The sequence below is a fragment of the Tenrec ecaudatus genome, chromosome 13 (assembly GCF_050624435.1).
Source record: "Tenrec ecaudatus isolate mTenEca1 chromosome 13, mTenEca1.hap1, whole genome shotgun sequence".
NCBI classification, from domain to species: domain Eukaryota; kingdom Metazoa; phylum Chordata; class Mammalia; order Afrosoricida; family Tenrecidae; genus Tenrec; species Tenrec ecaudatus.
Genome location: NC_134542.1, coordinates 83,701,738 through 83,722,810, shown reverse-complemented (window position 1 = coordinate 83,722,810; position 21,073 = coordinate 83,701,738). Strand labels below are relative to the sequence as shown.

The 21,073-nt window shown below is 47.5% G+C and overlaps 1 protein-coding gene across 7 annotated transcripts; it reads right to left on the bottom strand.

Annotated features, from left to right (window-relative positions):
- Positions 1–314: 314 nt before the first annotated feature.
- Positions 315–19,183, bottom strand: NR4A2 (nuclear receptor subfamily 4 group A member 2). 7 transcript variants are annotated; one of them, XM_075529734.1, is made up of 9 exons: positions 18,645–19,183; positions 6,569–6,692; positions 5,163–6,028; positions 4,217–4,346; positions 3,663–3,826; positions 2,580–2,782; positions 2,143–2,159; positions 1,981–2,038; positions 1,598–1,835 (listed from the first exon to the last, which is right to left on the bottom strand). In XM_075529734.1, the coding sequence occupies exons 3-9, from the start codon at positions 6,024–6,026 to the stop codon at positions 1,748–1,750; spliced, it is 1,524 nt and encodes a 507-aa protein (XP_075385849.1). In that variant the 5' UTR covers positions 6,027–6,028; positions 6,569–6,692; positions 18,645–19,183; the 3' UTR covers positions 1,598–1,747. The 7 variants fall into 7 exon arrangements, 6 of the variants coding, with proteins under 6 accessions (XP_075385848.1, XP_075385846.1, XP_075385843.1 ...); XM_075529733.1 differs by having other exon boundaries at positions 315–1,835; positions 1,981–2,159; positions 3,738–3,826; positions 18,645–19,182; XM_075529731.1 differs by lacking the exon at positions 2,143–2,159 and having other exon boundaries at positions 317–1,835; positions 1,981–2,105; positions 18,645–19,180.
- Positions 19,184–21,073: the final 1,890 nt, after the last annotated feature.

The window sequence follows — 21,073 nt, the reverse complement described above, 5'->3', positions numbered from 1 at the left end:
TTTGAGTGATTTCCTGACCTTGTGAACATTCAAAAGTCTTCCGAACTTCTTTGAAAACTGTGTTTACTAGCAAAGTTAAACAAAAGAATTGAGATATTCTCAAGAGATTCTGATAAATGCAGGTCACCAGACGGGGAAAATTCTGGTTAAAGAAAAATACTGTACTGAAGTCTTAGGAAATTAGTTCCATCCCCTAGTTCCTTTAGCCAGAACAGCTCTGGACTGTCAGTTTGAGACTTAGGTGGTCAGTAAATGACCTCCAACTCTCTTTCACGCTGCTCTTTAATCACCACTTTTTTTCCTGACTCGGAAAGAAGACAACATTCTGTTCATTTACATGGTTTATTGTTGTAAACATTAAAATTGTCTTTCTTAAAGAAAGAATTTATCAGGAAAAAAAATCAGCGTCTCTAACTGTCATACACCATAGAAAAAAAGGCAGTGACTCATATCATGTGCCATACTGGAAATATACAAAGAAAATACTACAGAATATGGCAATATTAAAATTCTTATCCAAACATAAAATAATATATTAACTGACAATTTAAGACATTTTTTAAAAAACAAAAAAATTCAAAGTGCTCAGTAATTTCCAGGGAGTTATGTATATTATAAGCACTCTGGAAACAGTCAAAAGCTGCTGCATGCAAGTTTTGTTTAGCTTTAGACAACAAAATAATCAAGATATAAACTTTCTTTTATCAACATCAACAGTACATACAACACTTACAAACAAGGAATGTTGGACGGTGTTACAAACACTATGTGCCCCTTTAGTCAGGATTTTCTGATGTATAATACTGTGCCCACCTATTTTACAATTGAGAAAATGTTTAAGCTCAGATAACTACCAATCTTTATAAAATCTAACAGACTACATAGTGTCTGAAATACTATTTATATAATATAGACATTACTGAAGTAGCAAGTGCCTATAACATTTTCAACCTAGAATCAACATGCGTGTCCCTTCCGTATGTAGTTATTTTTTGCAAACACACTTATCATTTAGAATTTTTAATATTTATTCATAAATAGGCACAAAATAATTTAAAAAGCCAAACTGCATTGGATAAATTTACAAGCCTTAGCCTTCTCATGCCACCCACGCAACATTTAGTTTTACTATATATTACAGCTTTCTTTACAGCAGAAAACTTTGAAATCTTTTAAAGGGAGATATTGTGGGTCCCCCTAATGTGTTTTTGTGTGTATACACGTGTGTTACACTTGGCCAAACATTTCCCATTACACATTAGGAATCTTTCTTCTGAACAATAAACTGATTTTTAAACTGGTAATAAAAAGTTTATACCACTGTATTGTGTGTAGTAGTCCGAGTTCTAAATCCAGGATGCCTCGGAACCAAAATGCCCTTTCAGGTTCTGCCTGTAGGTTAGGAAATAGCAACAGTTTTTGTTTCCTTCTTTAGAGATCAAAGGGCTAGGGGTTTTGCAGAGGGGTGGGGTGGCTAGAGCTGAGGCAGTTCAGGGTACTATCTCTGCCCAGATGACTTTTCCCCCCTGGACAGTTTAGATTTTATTCCAGTTCATTTAAAGTACATGGGGGGAAGTCTTAGAAAGGTAAAGTGTCCAGGAAAAGTTTGTCAATTATTGCTGGCGGTGGTACCAAGTCTTCCAGTTTCAGGTAGAAAATGCGTTGTAGGCCCTGTGTGCAAAGGGTGCGGAGTTCTGGGAGCTTCCCCAACAGTTTGGACAAATAGTTGGGGCGATTCAAACCCCCATTATTGAAAGTCACGTGGTCTTTGAGACAATTTACAATCTTGTTCTGCAACTCTTCCACTCTCTTGGGTTCCTTGAGCCCGTGTCTCTCTGCATAAAACACAACCAGAAACAAAAGAAAGCACACAGCAGTTAGCACACACTGGGAGAACCAAAAGGGAGCACTGGCTAGGGACAGCTGGGGGCAAACTGGCTGGACAGTTGGAGAGAAGCGTCCTGCACCTCTGGTACTGACCTGTGACCATAGCCAGCGCAGCAATGCAGGAGAAGGCAGAAATGTCGATGTTCATATTCTGCAAGTTGGAGGAGAATTCAACAATGGAATCAATCCATTCCCCAAAGCCACGAACACATTGCAACCTGTGCAAGACCACCCCATTGCAAAAGATGAGTTTACCCTCCACTGGGTTGGACCTGCAATTAATACCAAAGAGAGGGTGGGGTGGGGGGGGGAGAGAAAAAGAGAGAGAGAGAAGCTAAACAACTAATTACTTGAAGAGCAATAAATGAGGGATTTAAGAGGCACCTAATTACCGAAGAGTTAATAAAATGTAGACCAGTGGACCTTGAAAGGGTTTAATTTCATAACAATCAAGAATGCCCCCTATCCCACCTCCATTCCATTCATCCAAGGCTCCTTGGTTGTTCCTTCCCCTCACTCTCCTTTTTGTCTTCTACCCTTTCCTTTCTTCTTTGGTTCCTATTTGGCTGTCCCTTTCTGTCCTTGTCTACGCCCCCTCTCTTTCCTTCTTCACCTCAGCCATCCTTCCCTTGCTTGCTTTCCCCCTATTCCCCTTTTCCCCTGCCTCCCCCAATTGGTTCCTCCCACATTACCTGTAAGCTAATCTCAGGACAAACAGTTCTAAGAAAGCCGATTCGAAAAGCAGGTCTTGGTCAGCTTTGGGCAGGTCTGCAAAGCCGGGGATCTTCTCAGCCCAGCCCCTGATGATCTCCATGGAGCCAGTCAGGAGATCATAGAATTGCTGGATATGCTGGGTGTCATCTCCACTCATCTGATAGTCAGGGTTCGCCTGGAACTGGAATTTCATTTTAAAAAGCACTTAATGAGGTTCTCTAAAATATATAACCCGTGAAATTGCTAACCCCGTTTCTAGTAGGGAGCCAGGTTTTTATAACAATTAAACCTCTCTCTGACCAGTAAGGAAATTAGATGTTCCGGGGCAATTAATTCAATTAGGGATGGTGCTATGAGGTCGCTGCTTTAAATATGTAAATTACCATTTCCATACGGACTAAATACAGTGCCATCCAGCCCTGGGACACGTTCACTCTTATCTCCACAAAACAATTGACACGTTAGTATTCATGCCAGTCCCGGAGTGGGTCCCGGGCAGAGTCGCCCTTTGCAGATCTTAATAAAATTGCAGTCGCTTCTAGGCTTGCCTGACATACTTCCTCCAATTAAAGCCAGCACATTGTTCACAGCTGGAGTAAAAGAGGAATCTGACCACTTGCTCCCCACCCCACTGCCATTCCTTAAGCCCTCTGTCTTTCCCTCCTCTAGTCCCCAGGCGGGACAGAGTTTCTCATCTGGGAGTTGCCAGAGAGTGAGGGATGAAAGAGTCTCTGGGGGAACTAGGGAGGAAGTGGAAGCTGAATGCTGAACCTGCGCTGGTTTTTCCGCTTTAGGCGCGCGTGTGTGTGAGTGGCTTTGTGTACGTGTGGTTCCGCCGGGAGATCACCTCTTCCTCCCTCTGCCCTGTCCTCAAGGTCTACACCCCGACTGCTGCATTGATCTGTCTCCAAAGGCCCTGCCCAGAGATGTGAGGAGGGCCACCTCGCCAGTGTCCTTTACCGCCCCCACCCCACCCCATCCATCTGCTGATAGTGATTGGGGGAGGGGGATCCTGCCCATCAGTCTGTTTGTCCACAGGGCACCCACCACCAGCTTCTTACCCTGGAATAGTCCAGGCTGGTCATAGCCGGGTTGGAGTCGACATGGGCCTTCACGAGGGCACTGATCAGACTCACCGGGGGCGAGGGGGGAGAGGGCTCCTGAGGGCTCTTCGGTTTCGAGGGCAAACGACCTCTCCGGCCTTTTAAACTGTCGGTGCGAACCACTGCAAAGAAATAGGCCAGTCAGCGCTGCTCCGGGGAGCCGGGCCCAGCTGCCGCCGGGTCCCTCCTCGGGAAAGGAGAAAGACGGCCGCTGGCCGGCGCCCCGCTCGGCAGCGCAGGGTCCCACAGCTTGTAAAGCCTTAACTGAAGAGAAGTATAAAAAATGCGGGGCTATTTTATTTCTTCCTCCCAATGGGTCCTATAGTCAAAGGCGAGATGGGCCAGGCGGCTTTCTCCAGGGGAGGCTGGATGAGCAGCCAGCTGCGAGGTCATAGAGGCCAGACTGGGCGAAGGGGGGCCATGCAGGCCTGGCTCTGGGCAGTGGGCCTGTATGCGAGCCCTCATTTGCCCAGGGTGCGGTCTGGGAGGGTGGGCCGCTTGCCCCGACCTACCTTCTTTGACCATGCCAACAGCCAAGCACTTCTGAAACCGGCAGTATTGACAGCGATTCCGGCGCCGCTTATCCACTGGGCAGTTTTTATTTGCCAAACACACGTATTTTGCGTTTTTCTGCACCGTGCGCTGCAAAAAGAGGCGATATGGGTCGAAAATTAATATTTCTCTTTCTTGAAAACTCAGCAACCCAGGTAACCCAGAGATAATTTCTCAAGGGCCGAGGTCTACCCTGTCTGCCCACAAACAACACACAAGTTCACACACTCCTTTTATCTTCCCTTTCCTTTTCGCTCGCTCCTCCTCTCCCTTTCATTTTTGCTCCCCCAGGGCATTTAACAGAAGAAAATTGATAGCGTTAACATTTGAGCTAACCTTGCCGCTCCTTGCTGTGTTTTATATGCCAAGAGAAGGAGCCGGAGACGCTCGGTAAATACAAATCCGTGGGCATTCATATTATTTACATTCCTTGGAGACCTTCTCTATTTAAAATGATAAGATTATTCAATCAGGATGGCGAAATAAAGAGATCACTTAATTTGACCATAGGGAATTCTGTTCCACTTGGTTAGCTCAGACACGGTTCTCTGTCCTAACCAATTTCAATCTGAACCGGGAAGACAGCTCCCAGCACATGCAAATGACCCTCTTCTAACTCTGACTCCAGCCACTTCGGGAGAGGGGAGTGGGGGGCGGGCGTCTAGGTCAGCCACGTTCAGGGCATTCGACCTCCCGGCTCACAGTCCTGAGACACCCACCCGGAAGTCCCCCCGCCCCGGTTGCTGCCCGAGGGGTTCTGCTGGGCTGCGCCCCCGTGACCCGCCGAGTTGGGTGCTCCGAGGCGAGCTGGGCTGAGCTACAGGCGTCAGGCGGAGTGCTCCCTCGGGGTCCCTGGCCTCGGCGAGAGACCGGCCTGCCTGCCTCTTCCACCCTCCCCATGCTCACCTTAAAAAAGCCTTTGCACCCCTCGCAGGTGCGCACTCCATAGTGCTGGCAGGCTGCGTTGTCGCCGCACACGGCGCACAGCCCCTCGTTGGAAGGGGAGCCCCGCGACGGTGGCGAGGGCACCTGTGTGTCCAGCAGCTGGGATGCGTGGCCGATCTGCAAGCCGGGGAAGCCCATGGAAGCGGGCTTGCGGATGGGGTTGGGGACAGCGAAGGTCTGCCCGTCCACCACGTGGTGGCTGCCCGCCGGCTCTGGGTTCATGGGGACGTGCAGGGGCCCGTCGAAGCGCATCTGGCAGCTGGACACCGGGGTGCCCGGTGGCGACTGCTTAAAGGAGAAAAGGGAGAGTCGGGAGACGGGCGTTTTCCTCTGCTCGATCATGTGCGTGGTGGCCACGTAGTTCTGGTGGAAGTTGTGGAGGGACCCCGGGTCGTCCCACATGGGACTGTGCTGCACCTGGAAGCCCGGGGTGGTGGGCGTCGGGGGCGAAGAGGGCTTGTAGTAAACGGACCCGGAGTGAGGCATCATCTCTTCGGACTGAGGGGGCAGGTGGCTGTGCTGCTGGAAGTTGTGCATCTGAATGTCTTCTACCTTAATGGAGGACTGCTGTCCGGACAGGGGCATTTGGTACAAGCAAGGTGGCTTGACGTCGTAGCCTGTGCTGTAGTTGTCCATAAAGGTACTGAAGCTGGGGAGAGAAGTGGTGGCAGTGATTTCAGTGTTGGTGAGGTCCATGCTAAACTTGACAAACTCTGGAGTTAAGAAATCGGAGCTGTATTCTCCCGAAGAGTGGTAACTGTAGCTCTGAGAAGCGGGGCTGGCTCCTTGAGGCGAGGACCCATACTGCGCCTGAACACAAGGCATGGCTGGAAATGAAACAGGGTAATATACACTCAGCCTGGTCAACTGAACACTTCCTCCCCGGTTCGGGTCCACCTGGAGCGACCTCGGCAGCCCGCGGCAGGGCAGTCAGACAGCGAGCAGGGGCGCGCGAAAAGCAAGGCAGGAGAGCGGGAGGGCTTCGGGCCAAAACCGTGCAGGGCGAGGAAAGGCTGGTCAAATAAGATGAAGAGCTAAAAAGCTATAGAGGGTCTACACTCCCGGGTAATTCCAAGCACCTCCCTCCACCCACACTCACAGCCAACCCCGCTCTGGCGAGCCTCTTATCTGAAGCTCAGGCTCCGCGACATCCTTTTAGAAATGATCCCGCTGAACTTGAATTGAACAATGATAAAGTAGTTCCCAAAGGTGGTGGGGTCTGGCTTGCCTTAAGTTACAAGGTTCACGGGAGGGGGGGGGGAGCAGGGAAGCACGGAGAAGAAGCGGGGAGGGGGGGCCGGCTAAGAATCGCGTTGCCCTTCCTCTCCATGTTAAGGAACTGGGGGAATGAAATAAGTTGCACTAACCTTCAGCCGAGTTACAGGCGTTTTCGAGGAAATTAAAGGTGGACAGTGTCGTAATTCAGTGAACGACAAAGTTTCCAAGATTTTTAGAAAAGCAATGGGGAATCCAGCCTGCCGGATCTGCTCCCTGAAATACAGACACAGGCAGCTTCAGAGCGACTTTCCCGACAGATATGCCACAAGGCATAAGCAGATTCACCGAGGCAGGCTTTCCAAGGACCCTCTCTGTGTGTCGGGTTGGAAATTAGTGTATAACTTTTACCCAAAACAGTCGTTAACACGGGTGTGTAAGAGATGTCTACAAACAACAGAATATGGCACCACCGGGCAAATGCTTACAGAGAGAGAAGATTCATGAAAGAGGATAGTATCGCATGCACTTATTACACACTTATGATGTAATGAAGTGGAGATGTTTCCGTGTGAGTTTAATCCAGACCTGGACCAGAAGACTAGTTTTAAAAAAACGCAGCCTTAGACTCTTCCCTTGCCCCTGCAATAACTTGAGCTTTTCTTTGGGGAGTGGGGAAGAATTAGAACTGAAGCACATAGAATGAGGGGGAATTCCACAAAGGGTTACAAAGGGTCAGAAGGCCTGGACAGCTGTAAAGAGCATTTCACTCCAGTAGACCCACCTGAATCTCCTGAAATAAATGCTTTTGACAGTGCGCTGGGATAGCTCTTTGGGATTGGGGATTCAAATGAATCGGTGTTTGCTTTTCTAAGAAACTTGTCTTTCCACAGGTTTGATGGTGGAGTTCAGGGTAGCAAGAGAGGACACTGCTTTCACAGGAAGTTCTTGGGCTCCCGAAGAAGGGTCCTATTGCTTATCTGGTATTGGCACCAAGGTTAGAAATGCTGCCCAGCATGGCAAGTTGAAAATCTTCCCTACTTCCCTGTACAACCTTCCAGGATCTGTCTACTTGCTGGATTAAGGCTTACTTGTCTCCCAGTCAGTTTCAGATATCCCTATTTGGAAGGGAGTCTACAGCATAGACAATTTTATTAGTAATGAAGAATAAAGTAAAATACCCACTTCTGTTTCTTTAAATTGTATTTTATCCCCTTCATCTTTGTGGGATGGGGGAGGTGACCAGAAAATGTAGCAAATGGAGGTGGGGGGAGCAGCAATCTGTCCAGCTAGTGGAGAGAAATCTTTGTGTTGGATATTAATCCCCTGGTAGCTTTGCTGCTTCATAAGTGTATTCTTTACACGCTCTCTCTTTTTCTGTCTCACTCACTAGCCCTGATAGACTCAAACGCACATACATGGCATATGTCAGACCCAGAAATTTCAAGCAACTTAGAAACGGGACACTCTGCCAACAGCACTCTACATCAACACTACCCAGGGAAACGCCGGCACTCTGGCCAGCCACCGTGTCTCAGTTCCCAAGCAACACATCAACTAAAGAACTTTCTCTCCTGTCACTTTGCGGGCAGCTCTGGGCCATTCGTCTACACGCGGGTTGGAGTCTCCATATCCAAGCACCACAATCAATTTCGCCTTAAGAGTGAACTTTGCGTATAATCCCGCTGGCTATTCCGCCGTTGCCAGAAGGGTACAAGTCTCCCTTTCACTTTCACGCACAGGGAGTCTGGGACGCCTCGGCGGAGATGCAACTAACCCGCAAATGCCAAACCCGGAGTTCAGGCTAGCTAGCACTCTCCACAGCTACCGGCATCCACTCTTCCCACCCCTCCGCCCCGCTCCTCCTGGGCGCCTCTGCCATCCATTCCCAGAGGCTCGGTACCACACGTACGGAAAGAAAAGACCTGCCAAAGGCGATAAAAGAACGCGAGCTGCACCTACTCACTTAGGAGTTCTCCGCGTCTCTCTTCATTCATTCAACTCTGCCGAAGTGCAAATCCCTCTGGGAGGCTGGGCGGCGGGGTCGGGGAGGGGCGGAGGAGAGGGGCGAAGGGAGTAAGTAGAGAGAGACTCCACTAGAAAGAGGGGCGCGGGGCTGGGCGGCCGGCTGGGCAGGCGAGCGGGGACCGAGGAGATCTCAAGCCTCCGGGCGGACTGGCCCTGGCCGCCAATGTGCCTTTGTTTATGTGGCTCGCGCTGCCTCTGCCAACATGCACCTAAAATCTCCGCGCGTCAGCGCGCGTCAGCAGCTCGCCGCCCAATGGCTGAGCAGCCGCGCTCCCCGGACTCCTGGCCCGCGCTCGCTTTGGTATATTTCCGACCTGACGTCACGAGCAGGGCCGATTTTAAGGTGGGAACCATTCTAGGTTCACCTTGGTAGCTAGTTTGGTTTGGGGTTTTTTTTTTTCCCCTCTGAAAGAGGTGTGACCTCTCCACCCAAACCCGCGCAGCCCGTAGCTGCGCAACACCTCGCCTTCTCTCAATTTACCACGACTGCATGGCCGCTGGTTCATTTACTCCTGGGGCGGAGGAGTAGGGGGAGGAGGGGGGCGGAGAAGGCCGAGTGGAAGACAGCGTTGGCGTAGGCCAGGTAGCCCGCACCTGAAGTCACACGAGATGGGGTGTGCCGTACGCCCTAACCACCCACCCACACTCCTCGCCCTGGTTAGCGGAAGCGCATACAGATGTCCCATGACATGCGACGCTCAAAGGACTCAGGCAGCTGGAGAGGGATTTCCCTGGTTCGGTGCTTTCTCTAAGCCCCCCGCCTCTCTCTCTCTCTCTCTCTCTCTCTCTCTCTCTCTCTCTCTCTCTCTCTCTCTCTCTCTCTCTCTCTCTCTCTCTCTCTCTCTCTCTCTCTCTCTCTCTCTCTCTCTCTCTCTCTCTCTCTCTCTCTCTCTCTCTCTCTCTCTCTCTCTCTCTCTCACACACACACACACACACACACACACACACACACTGCCTTGGAATTGATTCCAATTCATAGGGACCCTATAGAGTAGGGGCTATTTTTCCATTTACCATGTAGAACCCATACGAAGGAGGTCTTGGTGTGTGAAAGGGATGGGGTAGGGGCGACAATGGACAGTGACCCAGTCCTTCAGGGACCCCAAATCAGAGTGAGGCGTCGCCCTCTTTTTTCTAGCACACAATGCAGTCGCACTATAGGCAACAGGTGCGCCTTCTGCAGAAAGATGCTTCGATCCCACCTTCTACTAACTCCTACACTTTTGAGACACCCCTGTGCCTACATCTCAAGTCCCTTCCAAGATTTATTGTTACAAAATTGGCGTTCTTCTCCTGGCTCAGTCTGAGAGCCAACGCAGAAAGGCAGGGCCACGTATGTATAGGGGGTGGGGGTTGGGTGCGAAACTTCAGTGTGTGCGTTTAGCCCTCCCCTCCCGGGAGAGCTCTGGACCCCGGCAAGCCGGGTGGGAGTGGAAGCGGACAGAGTAGCCAGACTCCGCCAGGCAAGCCCACAATACCGAGAGTGCAAACGCTTTCTAGCAAAAGAAACACCGTATCTTCTGAAGTAAAGGGCCCCCAGGTTTCCCCGCCCGCACGAGGTCGGAGAGCTTCCCAGCGCTTCTCTGGCCTGGCTGGCCGAGAGGAGCTAAATGAGAGTGCTCACGTTCGCCTCTCCCCCCACCCCCGTCCCCGCCCCCCGCGGTCCAGCCGCCTCTCCTCTTTCCGCGAGTCTAGCTTCCAGGTTACTTGGAGTCCCTTTGCCACTGCCGCCCCCCCCGCCCCCACCAGATGCCCTCAATAGGGGCCGAAGGAGCCGTGCCACTCGGCGGATCCGGAGATTGCCTCCCCCAAAGAAAACCAAGCCCACCACCCCGGCCGATTTCGACTCATAGCGACCCTATGGCCCGGGGCAGAGCTCCTAGGCTCTCGTCTGCACCTCCCACAGCTGGAGAGGGGCTGCCCGCAGGGCCCCCGCGGCTGCCTGGGAAGCCTGGGCTCTTCTGCGCAACAGCAGAGGGGAAACCTACTAGACCACCTTAAGTTTCTCCCAGATGTGCGGCCGTAGCTGCCAACACAGCCACGGCTGCAGCTTAGAGGTTAAATAAATAAAAGAAAACCAGTAGAACCAGGAAGTTGTGTGTGTGTGTGTGTGTGTGTGTGTGTGTGCGCGCGCGTGCGTGCGCGCGTGCGTGTGTTTGGGTGTGCGGTGGTGGTGGGCCAATATGTGAACTGGGGGAGAGAAAGGAGGGTGGGCGCAGCATAGCTTATTTGCATGAGCGCAGTAGCGTCAGCGCTCGTTGGGCAGTTAGCGATTCCACGCGAACCAAAGGGAAAAAGTGAGTTTGGAGAGCCAGGGAGAAGGAAGGGGGGTGGGGGTGGCGGTGACGCAGGGGCGCAGGCATTGACGCACCGGCCCGGCGGGACCCAAAAATAGCAATAGCTCCAGTGCTGGTGGCGCCCTCCCGGGTTCCCTTCCCCTTCCGCTAGGGAGCAGGGCGCGGTCAAATGGGGAACTTTCCTTTATCCCCCGGCTGGGCCGGCTCCAGCAAGCTATTTTCAGACCGTCGGAAACTCAAGCGTGGCCTCTATGAGTGGTGGCAAGTTATTTTTTATTCCAGTCGTAGGAAAGCGGGGGCCTCGAGAACTTTAAGGTTGTAATCACCACGCTTCGATCACACACGAATGCGCAGATCTAAAGCGATTGACGCTCACCTCTCTGGCTCTCACAGCGAATACAAACATACCCAGCTTTATGCTGGGTTAACTCCGAGGACAACCTGAGTGTGACCTCCCAGGGAATGGGACGTGTCCTGGAGTTCTTACAGCGAGCCTACGCGGAAGCCAAACACTGTCATGTGATTCTATATTCTTCAACAGCAACCTTCCGGGACTGACTGCTTGGTAACTCAGGCTTCATCCAAATCTTAATGCACTCGCGATTGGCAGTTGTCGCAAATTTATAATTATTATTGTTGTTGGGGAGTGGCATGATTCAATAGAACACGAAAATGAGCAGGGAAAGAAAGGTAACTCTTGTCTTCGACAATGTTTTCCAAATTTTTATTCTGGTTCCTGGGAAGCAGTACTTTTTAGGAAAAAGTATTGCAAGACTTAAATCACTTTTGGCTTCTTTCTTTTTTTAAGGGGTTCTAATGTGTTCTGGGTGGACGAATCCGGCAGAAAGATCAGAAAGTGTAAGCAAGGGCCATGCTGAAAACTCCGGACTCCGATTTCCCTACCAGGTTTCCATGGGTTTAAATCCCAGTTAAGTAGCCAATATCTGTAATTGACTGATCCTGTCAGTAGGGGGCCTGACTCTACTATGTTCAAGAGGACCAGAGGACCTCTGTCACACACACACACACACACACACACACACACAAATATAGGCATCCTTTAGAGATAATATTCCAGGTTCGGTTCCAGGCCATCAAAATAAAGTGATTATCTTAATCATGAGAGTCACACACATTTTTGGCTTCCCAGTGCATATAAAAGTTTCCCTGTGCTGTCGTCTATGAAGTGCAGTTGCATTATGAAAAAGTTTTAAATACTTTGAGAATTGCCAAAATGTGACAGAGACATGAAGTGAGCATGTGCTGTCAAAAAAATAGACCGCTAGATTTCTTCAATGCAGGCTTGCCACACACTCTCACTTTGTTAAAAACAAAAACAACCCAATAAATATCTGGGAAGCACGATAAAGGGCACTAAAACAAGATATGCCACTATTAAGGCCCAGTTCGAGAGAGAATAACATAGGGCCCATTATTCATCTTGTGTTGGAATTCATAAGTAACTACAAATCTTTGAATTTTTACTGTTTTTCTCCAAAAGAGAAATCGAGGCTGAACACAATCAATTTTCTTCTTTTAAAAATTTCACTCTGCCCATTTTTCATTCACTACTAAGTCACAAGGGGGTGTAGGGGAATCAAACTGGTAATAAAATCCCTTATTACCAAGCAGTTCAAATTGGCATATAGTTTGGAAAAATGAAAGCATGTTTTTAAAATCCTATGATTACATGTTTAAATAAATTATAGTTTAGAAGAGGATTCCTGTGGGTGTACTTGCTAGTACATAAGAGAATGCTTTTGTGCATAGAGGTTTAATTACACATATAATGGAATCAAAATGTAGAATTGAACAACCTTTTAGAAAATGTTAAAATGATGCTTTAGGCTAAAAGAAACTGAAATTCTGCATTTGTGTGACTGAAATCCTTCAAGAATCGAACATAAATAGTTCAAATAAATCACTGTATAACCTAATTAAAATGACAATAGTGTTTTTAGTATCCAAGTTCTAATGTGACAAAAATATTGCTATGCATAAATATGTAGTTAGCGCAAAATGAAGGTATCATGTCTTAATAATTTAAAATAGGAGTAAACAGTAATCCTATTCATAAGTAGATCCCTCTTTTGAAATCTACTTACAGATATATATACACACACATATATATATATATATATATATATCCTAGTTACATATACCACTAATCTCAAAAAAGCATTTGAGAAGGCAATGGTACTCTATTATCTTTAATTAAGCACATTCTATTGGCACATGTGAAATATTTTTTATGAAAAAAATCAACATAAGCAATATATACACTTACATCTAAGCCAAAGTATTTTATTTTATGCATGTCTAAGCGGATTATACTTAATAAAATTGAGCTTTTGGTATAATTTAGAAAGCAAACATGGGTGAAATCTCATAAGATTTTCCATGTTGATGCATGGGAGAAAAGGTCTTTAGGGATTTCCTTCACTAGTCTCCCAAATGAACTCAAGAATAGACTCTACAATGCAGATACAGAGAAACAGGCATACCTGGTGTGTCCTAAGATTGGGGGTAACTTCAAGATTTTCATCATGAAATCAACTTAGTGAAACCTATCTTAAGCATTAAAATGAAACCTAGTTTAAATTGTGTTTGGACACAGCCTAGCATTCATTGCATTTGCAGGCTTTTGATGGGGCAGTTTTATGTTAGTGGTAGAAGAAAGATCGTTTCACTTTGAAAACCTGTTTCTAAAAGTACAGAATCACATTTAATACTGAGAGAAGTTGGTTGTTATTTGTGTTTTGCCATTTTATCTGTTTTCATAGGACACTAATCAACTGAATGGTTTGTTTCTCTCACACGGCACCCAGAGAATATGTCCATTGCATCTTGGGTAGTTGCCATGTCTCCTCAGCCTTATTTAGCCCATTTGTCACAAAACCACTTCTAGCAAAGATTTTTTAAATGCTTTCTTACTTTCAGAACTAGGTTCTAGAAATGTATAAGGATGTGCAGAAGAAAACAGCACTTCTTTTTTCTAGAAGCATCTACTTATGAATTAAAATTATGAAACTGAACATATGGTAAAACCTCATGCCACTCAAAAAGCATTTTGCATAATAAAAAATCCTTCCTTTTTAGTTAATACTTGACTCATAGTAACCACCTCCTAAATATTTTTAAATTAACTGCTTAATGTTTTCTTAAGATTTATTCATTTCAATAAATATAGGACTCAAGGAAATGTGAAAAGAATGAAAAAACATAATAAATATTCTGAAAACAAGTTGCTATATGCTATGAAAATATCAAGGTCACTTGAATTTGTAGACATAGTGAATATTAATAACCATATCAGTATTAGGTAGCATTTCCTTAAGTCTATAAAATGCATATGCCCAGCAACAGAGCTTATATGTAAATCACAGTTGGATAGTTTTTATCCTATTTTGAATGGTAAAATAACCTTTTTTATTTTTTTTCCACTCAGACTGATGGATAGGAACTCTCAATTTAATAAGAAATGAAGAGAAGGCATTGATATCTTAAGACAAAGGAATATATGCCCTTTTTACCCATAATTCTGAAATTACCAACCCTACAATTTTAACACTACAAAAGTAACTTATAGCAAGAACCCTTATAGTGATAAGTAATAAATCTAATTACCATATCCTTTGAATTGATGTAATATAAATTTCATTGCTCACTTAAAAGTTCTAAAGTTAACAGCATAAACTTGAAGTTGAGTAATTAAGTAATCCTTATATAGACACTTATTAAAGTATTTATACATATTATCTTAAATCTACATCTATCATTTTGCCAATTAAAATTAGGACTTTAATTGCAATTAAGTAATTTAATTGCCAATTGAACAGCAAAATTGCTAAGTGACTAATTTTAATGCCTATTTTAATTACCAATCATGACTGGGGAGGGAGCTAATCAAGTTACATCAAGCAGTACCAGAGTAATGATGCGGGGGAAAAAAAAGTATAACAAACATTCAAGACTACATGCTTTAAAAAAAGAAACATAAATTAAATAAATGCAAACACAATCTTATAAATGTATAAAATTATGGCATTTCAGTAACTGAGTACAGAACATGAAAGAAAACAGGATTAATGAAAGCACCCTTCAATCTTCAAAGCAAAGACAGGTAACGTCAAAATTTTATGTGGTATTTACCTGCACTCTTACTGACCCTGGAAAGCAAAAAAAAAACACACACAAAAACCACGAAACAAAACAAAAACAAGCTGCATATAGCAGAGAATAAAAGATTATTCTCGCTTGGCTGGTTAAATGTTTACAGATTGAAAGTTTTTAGAAGAATATTTTCAAAACGAAATACTGTAAAAGAGAGAAACGAATGTCTGATGCATCAATGTGGGTTGCGCGGTTGAAAGTAACAGGCAAGTGAGCTGAGACTAGTCTTCCTGACTCTGTGCTTCCTGCCCTACTCAGCCAAAGGAAGAGTTCTGATAGAGGCTTCTGGCTCCTACTGCTGGCGCCCTGTGGCTGGAAGCCAAAGGTTGGTGATTCAAACCTACCAGACTGTCCCCAAGATTTATACCTCCAACAGAATGGAAATAGACTTGATGCATTGTGTTTGGTTTGCCTTTTGAAATACCTGTGTCCATGGAGTCCTCCTGGCAGGGCGATTAAGCACTGGACTGCTAACTGGAAGGTTAGTGGTTTGAAACCAGCAACCACTGTGAAGGAGAGGTAGTCTGCTTCTGTAAAGATTTATGGTGACTCTGTGATAGTAGTTTTTTAATGCCTCTATAGCTTACCTCAGGTTACATTAAGGAAAAGCATAACTCTGCCCTATTTTAAATTATATTTTGTGAGTAAAAACTAGAAAGCTGCCAAGAGTAGATGACAATCAATTTATTTAGCTCATGGGGAATATGCTCAGTTCTAATAGTCATCTTGTTCAATCAGAATGAACATGTCAACTCAAGATAAAAGCCACAAACCAACAGGCAATCAGAAACATTGGTGAAAATCTGCTCAGTCAATACATTTTCCAAAGTTTCATATCCAAACTAATTCTCTCTTAGGTTTGCAATATGAAAGCGCAATACCAGAAAAGTAGATTAAATTGAAAGCTCAAAAAATAGTGAAGTATATATATAGTGGTTTCCTAGTAGACAGTATCGGGTCTCAGGATCTCTTGATAGACATCTAGTTGACTGAGTTTTTTCTTTTAACAACGGGCATGTATTAAATTCACCTTTAAAAGGCAGGGTGAAAGGTGCCTATCTTGTTTTTGCTACTATCCATGTATACTAAAAATATCGTTTATGATACAAAACAAATGTGTAACTTCAAAAAAAGCAACTAGTGCTGCTTAGGGCTTTTATTTACTAATAGACCTCACTGAAACATAGGACTCTGGGCCTGGCTTTTGAAGGAACATGCGAGTAATCACAAGACCCTTATCTGTCATGCAACCAACAATTTTATAAAGTGGGATTTGTGGTGCTGATTCAAGGATGCCCACGCCCTATTCAGAAGCCAGGAGGATGGAGGCATTCTTGACAAGCTCACCCACCACTGATTGAGGCTAAAACTCGTGATGATGCTACCGAGAAATAAAAGCTCAGCTCATGAAACCTTGCCCAAAACAGCCCATTGAAACTAAGGATGCTCTCCTCTTAGATCCATGCTCTCCTTCCTCTTCAGCACAAGCTTTTCTATGTACGTACACAAAGATCTACAAGTCAAAATTTCTGATTTAGCTCAAGCACTAGTAACAAATCATCCGTCATGGCAAGAACAGAAACATCCTCTTGCGTTCTTTGGAATGGTTTTGCAAGGACATGATGTAGAAAGAAACCTTTAAACTGTTAACACTCTGAAATGACAAGACTGAAAATAACACGTCTACTTTCCTAGTTTGATCAGTTCACATGAACTCACATGTCAAAGGAAGTATGTCTCCAAGTTTAAGATGCCCACTAGTAAGAAAAAGGAGCCCTGAAGGCACAGTGGTTACTCGTTAGGCAGCTAACTGTAAGGTCAGCAGTTTGAAACCGCCAGCCTGTTGGTGGGAGAAAAGCGGGGTGTCCTACTGGGTAGTGTTACAGTGCCCTGAGCTCACAAGGGCAGTTCTACCCTGTCCTATAGGGTCACTACAAATCTGCATCAACTCAGTGAGTTTGATTTGGTTTTTATTAGGTAAAAGTAAACATGATTTTAAGGGTTTTATTTATTAATTGCTTATCCAGACGTGATTCCTTGTGTTTGTCAGCTTTAATGAAAGAAACATGAGCTACAGTGAAAACACAAAAAATGAAGGAAACATACCTTTGGGAATTAAAGGCGATCAATTAAGCCTATTAGTCATCAGGATATTTAAAAGCAAGACCTGTGAAATATACAGCATCGTTCCACTAGGACCTGTGACTTCAATATGCTGTCAGCGGAATATGGGGGTGAGGGGGGGGCCGGAAAACGACAAGTACCATCGAGTACATGTCTCAAGTTAAGGTGCACACATTGTGTGCGGTGGTGTGTAAAGACACTGGTCTGCTCAGGAGGTCCTTCGTAATGTTTCTATAATTTCCTATCCCTAAGAATAGGTTTTGAGTTACTTTCCTAAGCAGAAGGGGAAAGGTAGTTAAACACAATTAAGGGAATTTCAAGTAGTTAATGGATTTAGGAGTTACAGTGAATTAACATCCAGAATAGAATGAACATCCAGTGGATTAACATATACTCTTTCCTAAAATTTTAATGGTCTAGGTTTCAACATACTGCTATTCCTACATACTGCTATTCCTACATACTGCTGACTCTTGTTTAAGTAAGTACCTGGCAAGGGAATACTCTCCATTTCCCATACGATTATTAGTTAGTGTTTGCCTGGTGGATGGCCAATTTTCAAGGCAAGTCTTGTTAGGTTTTGCGTCACCATCATGCAGAAGTATGTGTGGGAGGTGGGGCAACACAGACATTTCACAACTGGAATGATTTGACAGGGCCTACAAATAGATGTTATGGAATTCGAAATGGAACTCTGTGGCTCAATTTATACCACAGAAACTTCGAGATGCTATCTTTTTGTTGTTCTATCAGGTCAAGGGATATAAATTGTACCAGGTAATTCGTTTTGCTGTTCAGAGAGTCATTAAGTTCCTCCCAGAATATATGATTGATATCCCTGGAGGTGAAAGGCTAAAGGAACCATATGGCAACGTGTTGCATTCCGTCTGCTATCTGCCCATCCGTGCTTAAACTGCCATTAGGAACATCTGTACCTTACGGAAATCCAGCTGCGCCGACGACAGCGGACAGAATTGTACTTGGGGGGCAAATCTAGCTTAGCGCCATTAACTTGAGACTTCGAGTCTCTCTACCAGGACGGATGGAAGCTTTCACAATTAGACGAGACGACACAAATGCTTTATTAAAGTTTAATTTTGAACTCCCAATTAGCGACAGTGCATTACAAATGGATTGCAATTTCCTGGAAAGGCACAGCAAGTTCTGCCTGCCTGCCACGTGCGAGGCTCCCGAGCAAGCTCTCGCCGCCGCCGGCCGCGGAACGTGTGTGGCTCAGAGCAGATCTCCGCAGCCCAGGAAGTCCCTAAAATTCTCGCCAGCCCCTCCTTCCGCAAGAAGGGGTGGGGTGGGAGGAAACGATCAAGTGCACGGCGGGGGGGGGGCTAGCTGGAGGCGGGAAAGTGAAGGGGGGAGGGGGCTACCGCGTCTGGGCCTGTCGGGAGGCGCCTCAGCTAGCAAGTGGCGCCCCAGAAGTTTCTCTTTCACTCTGGGCGCCACGCACCCACACAGGTTTCCGGGGCGCCGGCGAGGGGGACGAAGGAGGGGCGACAGCAGTCCCAGAAAGGCTGCCGGGCCTCCCCGTCCCCAGCCCAGCGCCGCCTCCCCGCTCCAGACAGAGCCCCCCGTCGGGGTCCACACACGTTACCTGCCCGGCGCTCCCGGCGCCTCGGTCACCGCTTCCCCCGCTGGGCGCGTGTGTGCGGGTCCCGCTCCCCGGGACGCCCCGAGCGGTCGCTCCCGGCCGGGGAGATGCCCCTCTCCGTCTCTGTGCCACGGGGGCGGGGGCGAGGGGAAACGGGGAGAGTGGAAGCGGCGGCTGGGCGAGCCGAACTTGTTTCGAAAAGCAAGACCAAAACAAAAAAGAAAGGTCCTGGCCCGGGGCCAGGGGCGGAGGCCGGTTACCTTTCGGGGGGTCGCGGGCCGGAGGGCGGGGGAGGGCCGCCCGCCCCCCTCCCCGGGCCCCCGGCGGCGGAGGCCGCCGCACACACAGACGCCCATTGTGGCCGGGGCCCCGCGCGCAGGCCCGCCGGCTCGGCCCCGGGGCCCAGCGCGTCAGCGCGCCGTCAGCCGGGCCGCGCTCCGTGACGCGCGCGCCCCCCGCTCTATAAATAACCCGCCACCCGGCCGTCCGGGTGGCTTTCCAGTGACGCCGGGCCAGGCCGAGGGGAAACAATGCGGCCGCCGCCCCCGGCCCGGCCCGGCCCGCCCCGCCCGGCGGCCCTCGCCCCGCCCCGCCCCGGCCCGCCCCTCCCGGAGCTCCTCCTGCGGCTGGAACGCCGCGCGCCGAGCCGCCGCGCTCCCGGGCCGCTCCCGAGGGGCGGCGCGCACCCGCGCGAGCGGACCCAGCCGCGCTCCCGGAGCCCGGGCCCGCCAGCCCCCGGGGAGGAACGGTGCCGAGTGGAAGCGCGTCTCTGCCCGTCCAGGCGCCAGTCACGTGTCTCGTGGCGCTGGTGCGCCCTCGCTGGAAACTCGCGCGCGCACGGGTAGTCCGACTTCCACCTTAAAAGGTCTTGACCCCAGCAGATGCTCCAGGGTGCTGGTGCGTGCGTCACCATAGGTTCCATGGAGGTCGCATTCGACATCTGTACTTTTATTCTTCATTTCCTCCAGGTCAATCAAAAAGTGTTTGTCTGGATTGTTTTGTGTATTTGTTTCTTTGTGGGACCAAGCCCTCGTGACTGAGTTTTTATTTGGCGGAGTCAGAGAAAGATGACCCGAATAAACGGGGTGCTCCAAGGATTCATGCTCTCCGCTCCAGAGCATGTTACCTGGCATACCCTGTTGGTTACATTTCATGTTATGGTTCTTTTTGTGATGCCTTTGGCCTGGACATAGGATGAAGTGCCTATATTTGATTTTTCAAAAGTCTATCCTCTTCCAACTTATAAGATCTTTGGATTTGTCGTTAAGGCTACCTTGATCGTTTTTTACATAGATAATTATTTTTGTGGGGGCTTTCCTTGTTAGTTTCCATACTCAGACACTTCTCACTTTTAGGCTACTAGGCGATTATGTATGCTGAACCTCAAAAGAATTCACTGCCATTGAGCTGATTCCAACTCATAGTGATTCAACAGGGCCCAGTAAACTGCCCCTGTGGGTTTCTGGGACTGTAGCTCTTTAAGGGAGCAGAAAGCCTCATCTTTATTCCCAGCAGCTGGTGGTTTCTAACTGCTGCCCTTGAGGACCACAACCCCACTAGTAACCACTACTATTAAGCACCTTAAAGTTCGTTTAGGCTCCATTTATTACACAATTTCAAAATCGCTTCCACACTAGGTGGCATTTTAGCGTTGGACAATTCACAGGGATAATTCTTCCCTGCCCTCCAGGGTCACTGAGAGTCAGCCTTGACTCACTCCCAGTCCAGTCGGTATATTTGTTTGTTACTGGAATAGTGGAAAGCTGAGCTTGCCTTGAATAAAATGTTGATGGCCTTATGGACATGGGAAACAATTCTGATAAGGACTGGAAGGAAGGGAGAACTGCAACACTAGAGGGTGCAGACAGTGAGAAGCAACAGTGGAAAAACAGTGGCAGCACACCGGGAGATGAGTGTGAGGCAGGACAGAAATTGACCCCAACAGAGGAGGAGAACTCAGTTCCTTAGGGTTAAGGCTTACTGATGGCGTGCAGTGCCTCCAGACATGTATTGGTAGCGCTAACCAGCTCTGGGCTAGGCCAAGAGGCCTGAGGAACCAAGGAGCTAAGGGAATGGAAGACCAAGGAACAAGAAAGCAGAAGCTGAAGAGACCAGGAGCACGGAATGCAGAGCTACGTCCATCTCAGAGTTGGGTTGCCCTCTCTGGGGCCTGAGATGGTGAGTCCTCAAGTTACTAAGGGCGTCATTTCACAGCCTCAGAGCTTTCAGAGGCAGATCTTCACCAACCCAAGAGTGAAGTGTGGGACAGAATCCACTCCTGAAAGCTGAAGGCGGGGCTGCCATGCCCAAGGAGAATTAGAACTGGGGTTTGTGGGCACCACAAGAGATTGGCTTCCTTGTGTTTTATTGATTCTATAAAAGCATTCAACTGTGTGAACCGCAGCTAAATGTGGATAATTGAGAAGAATAGA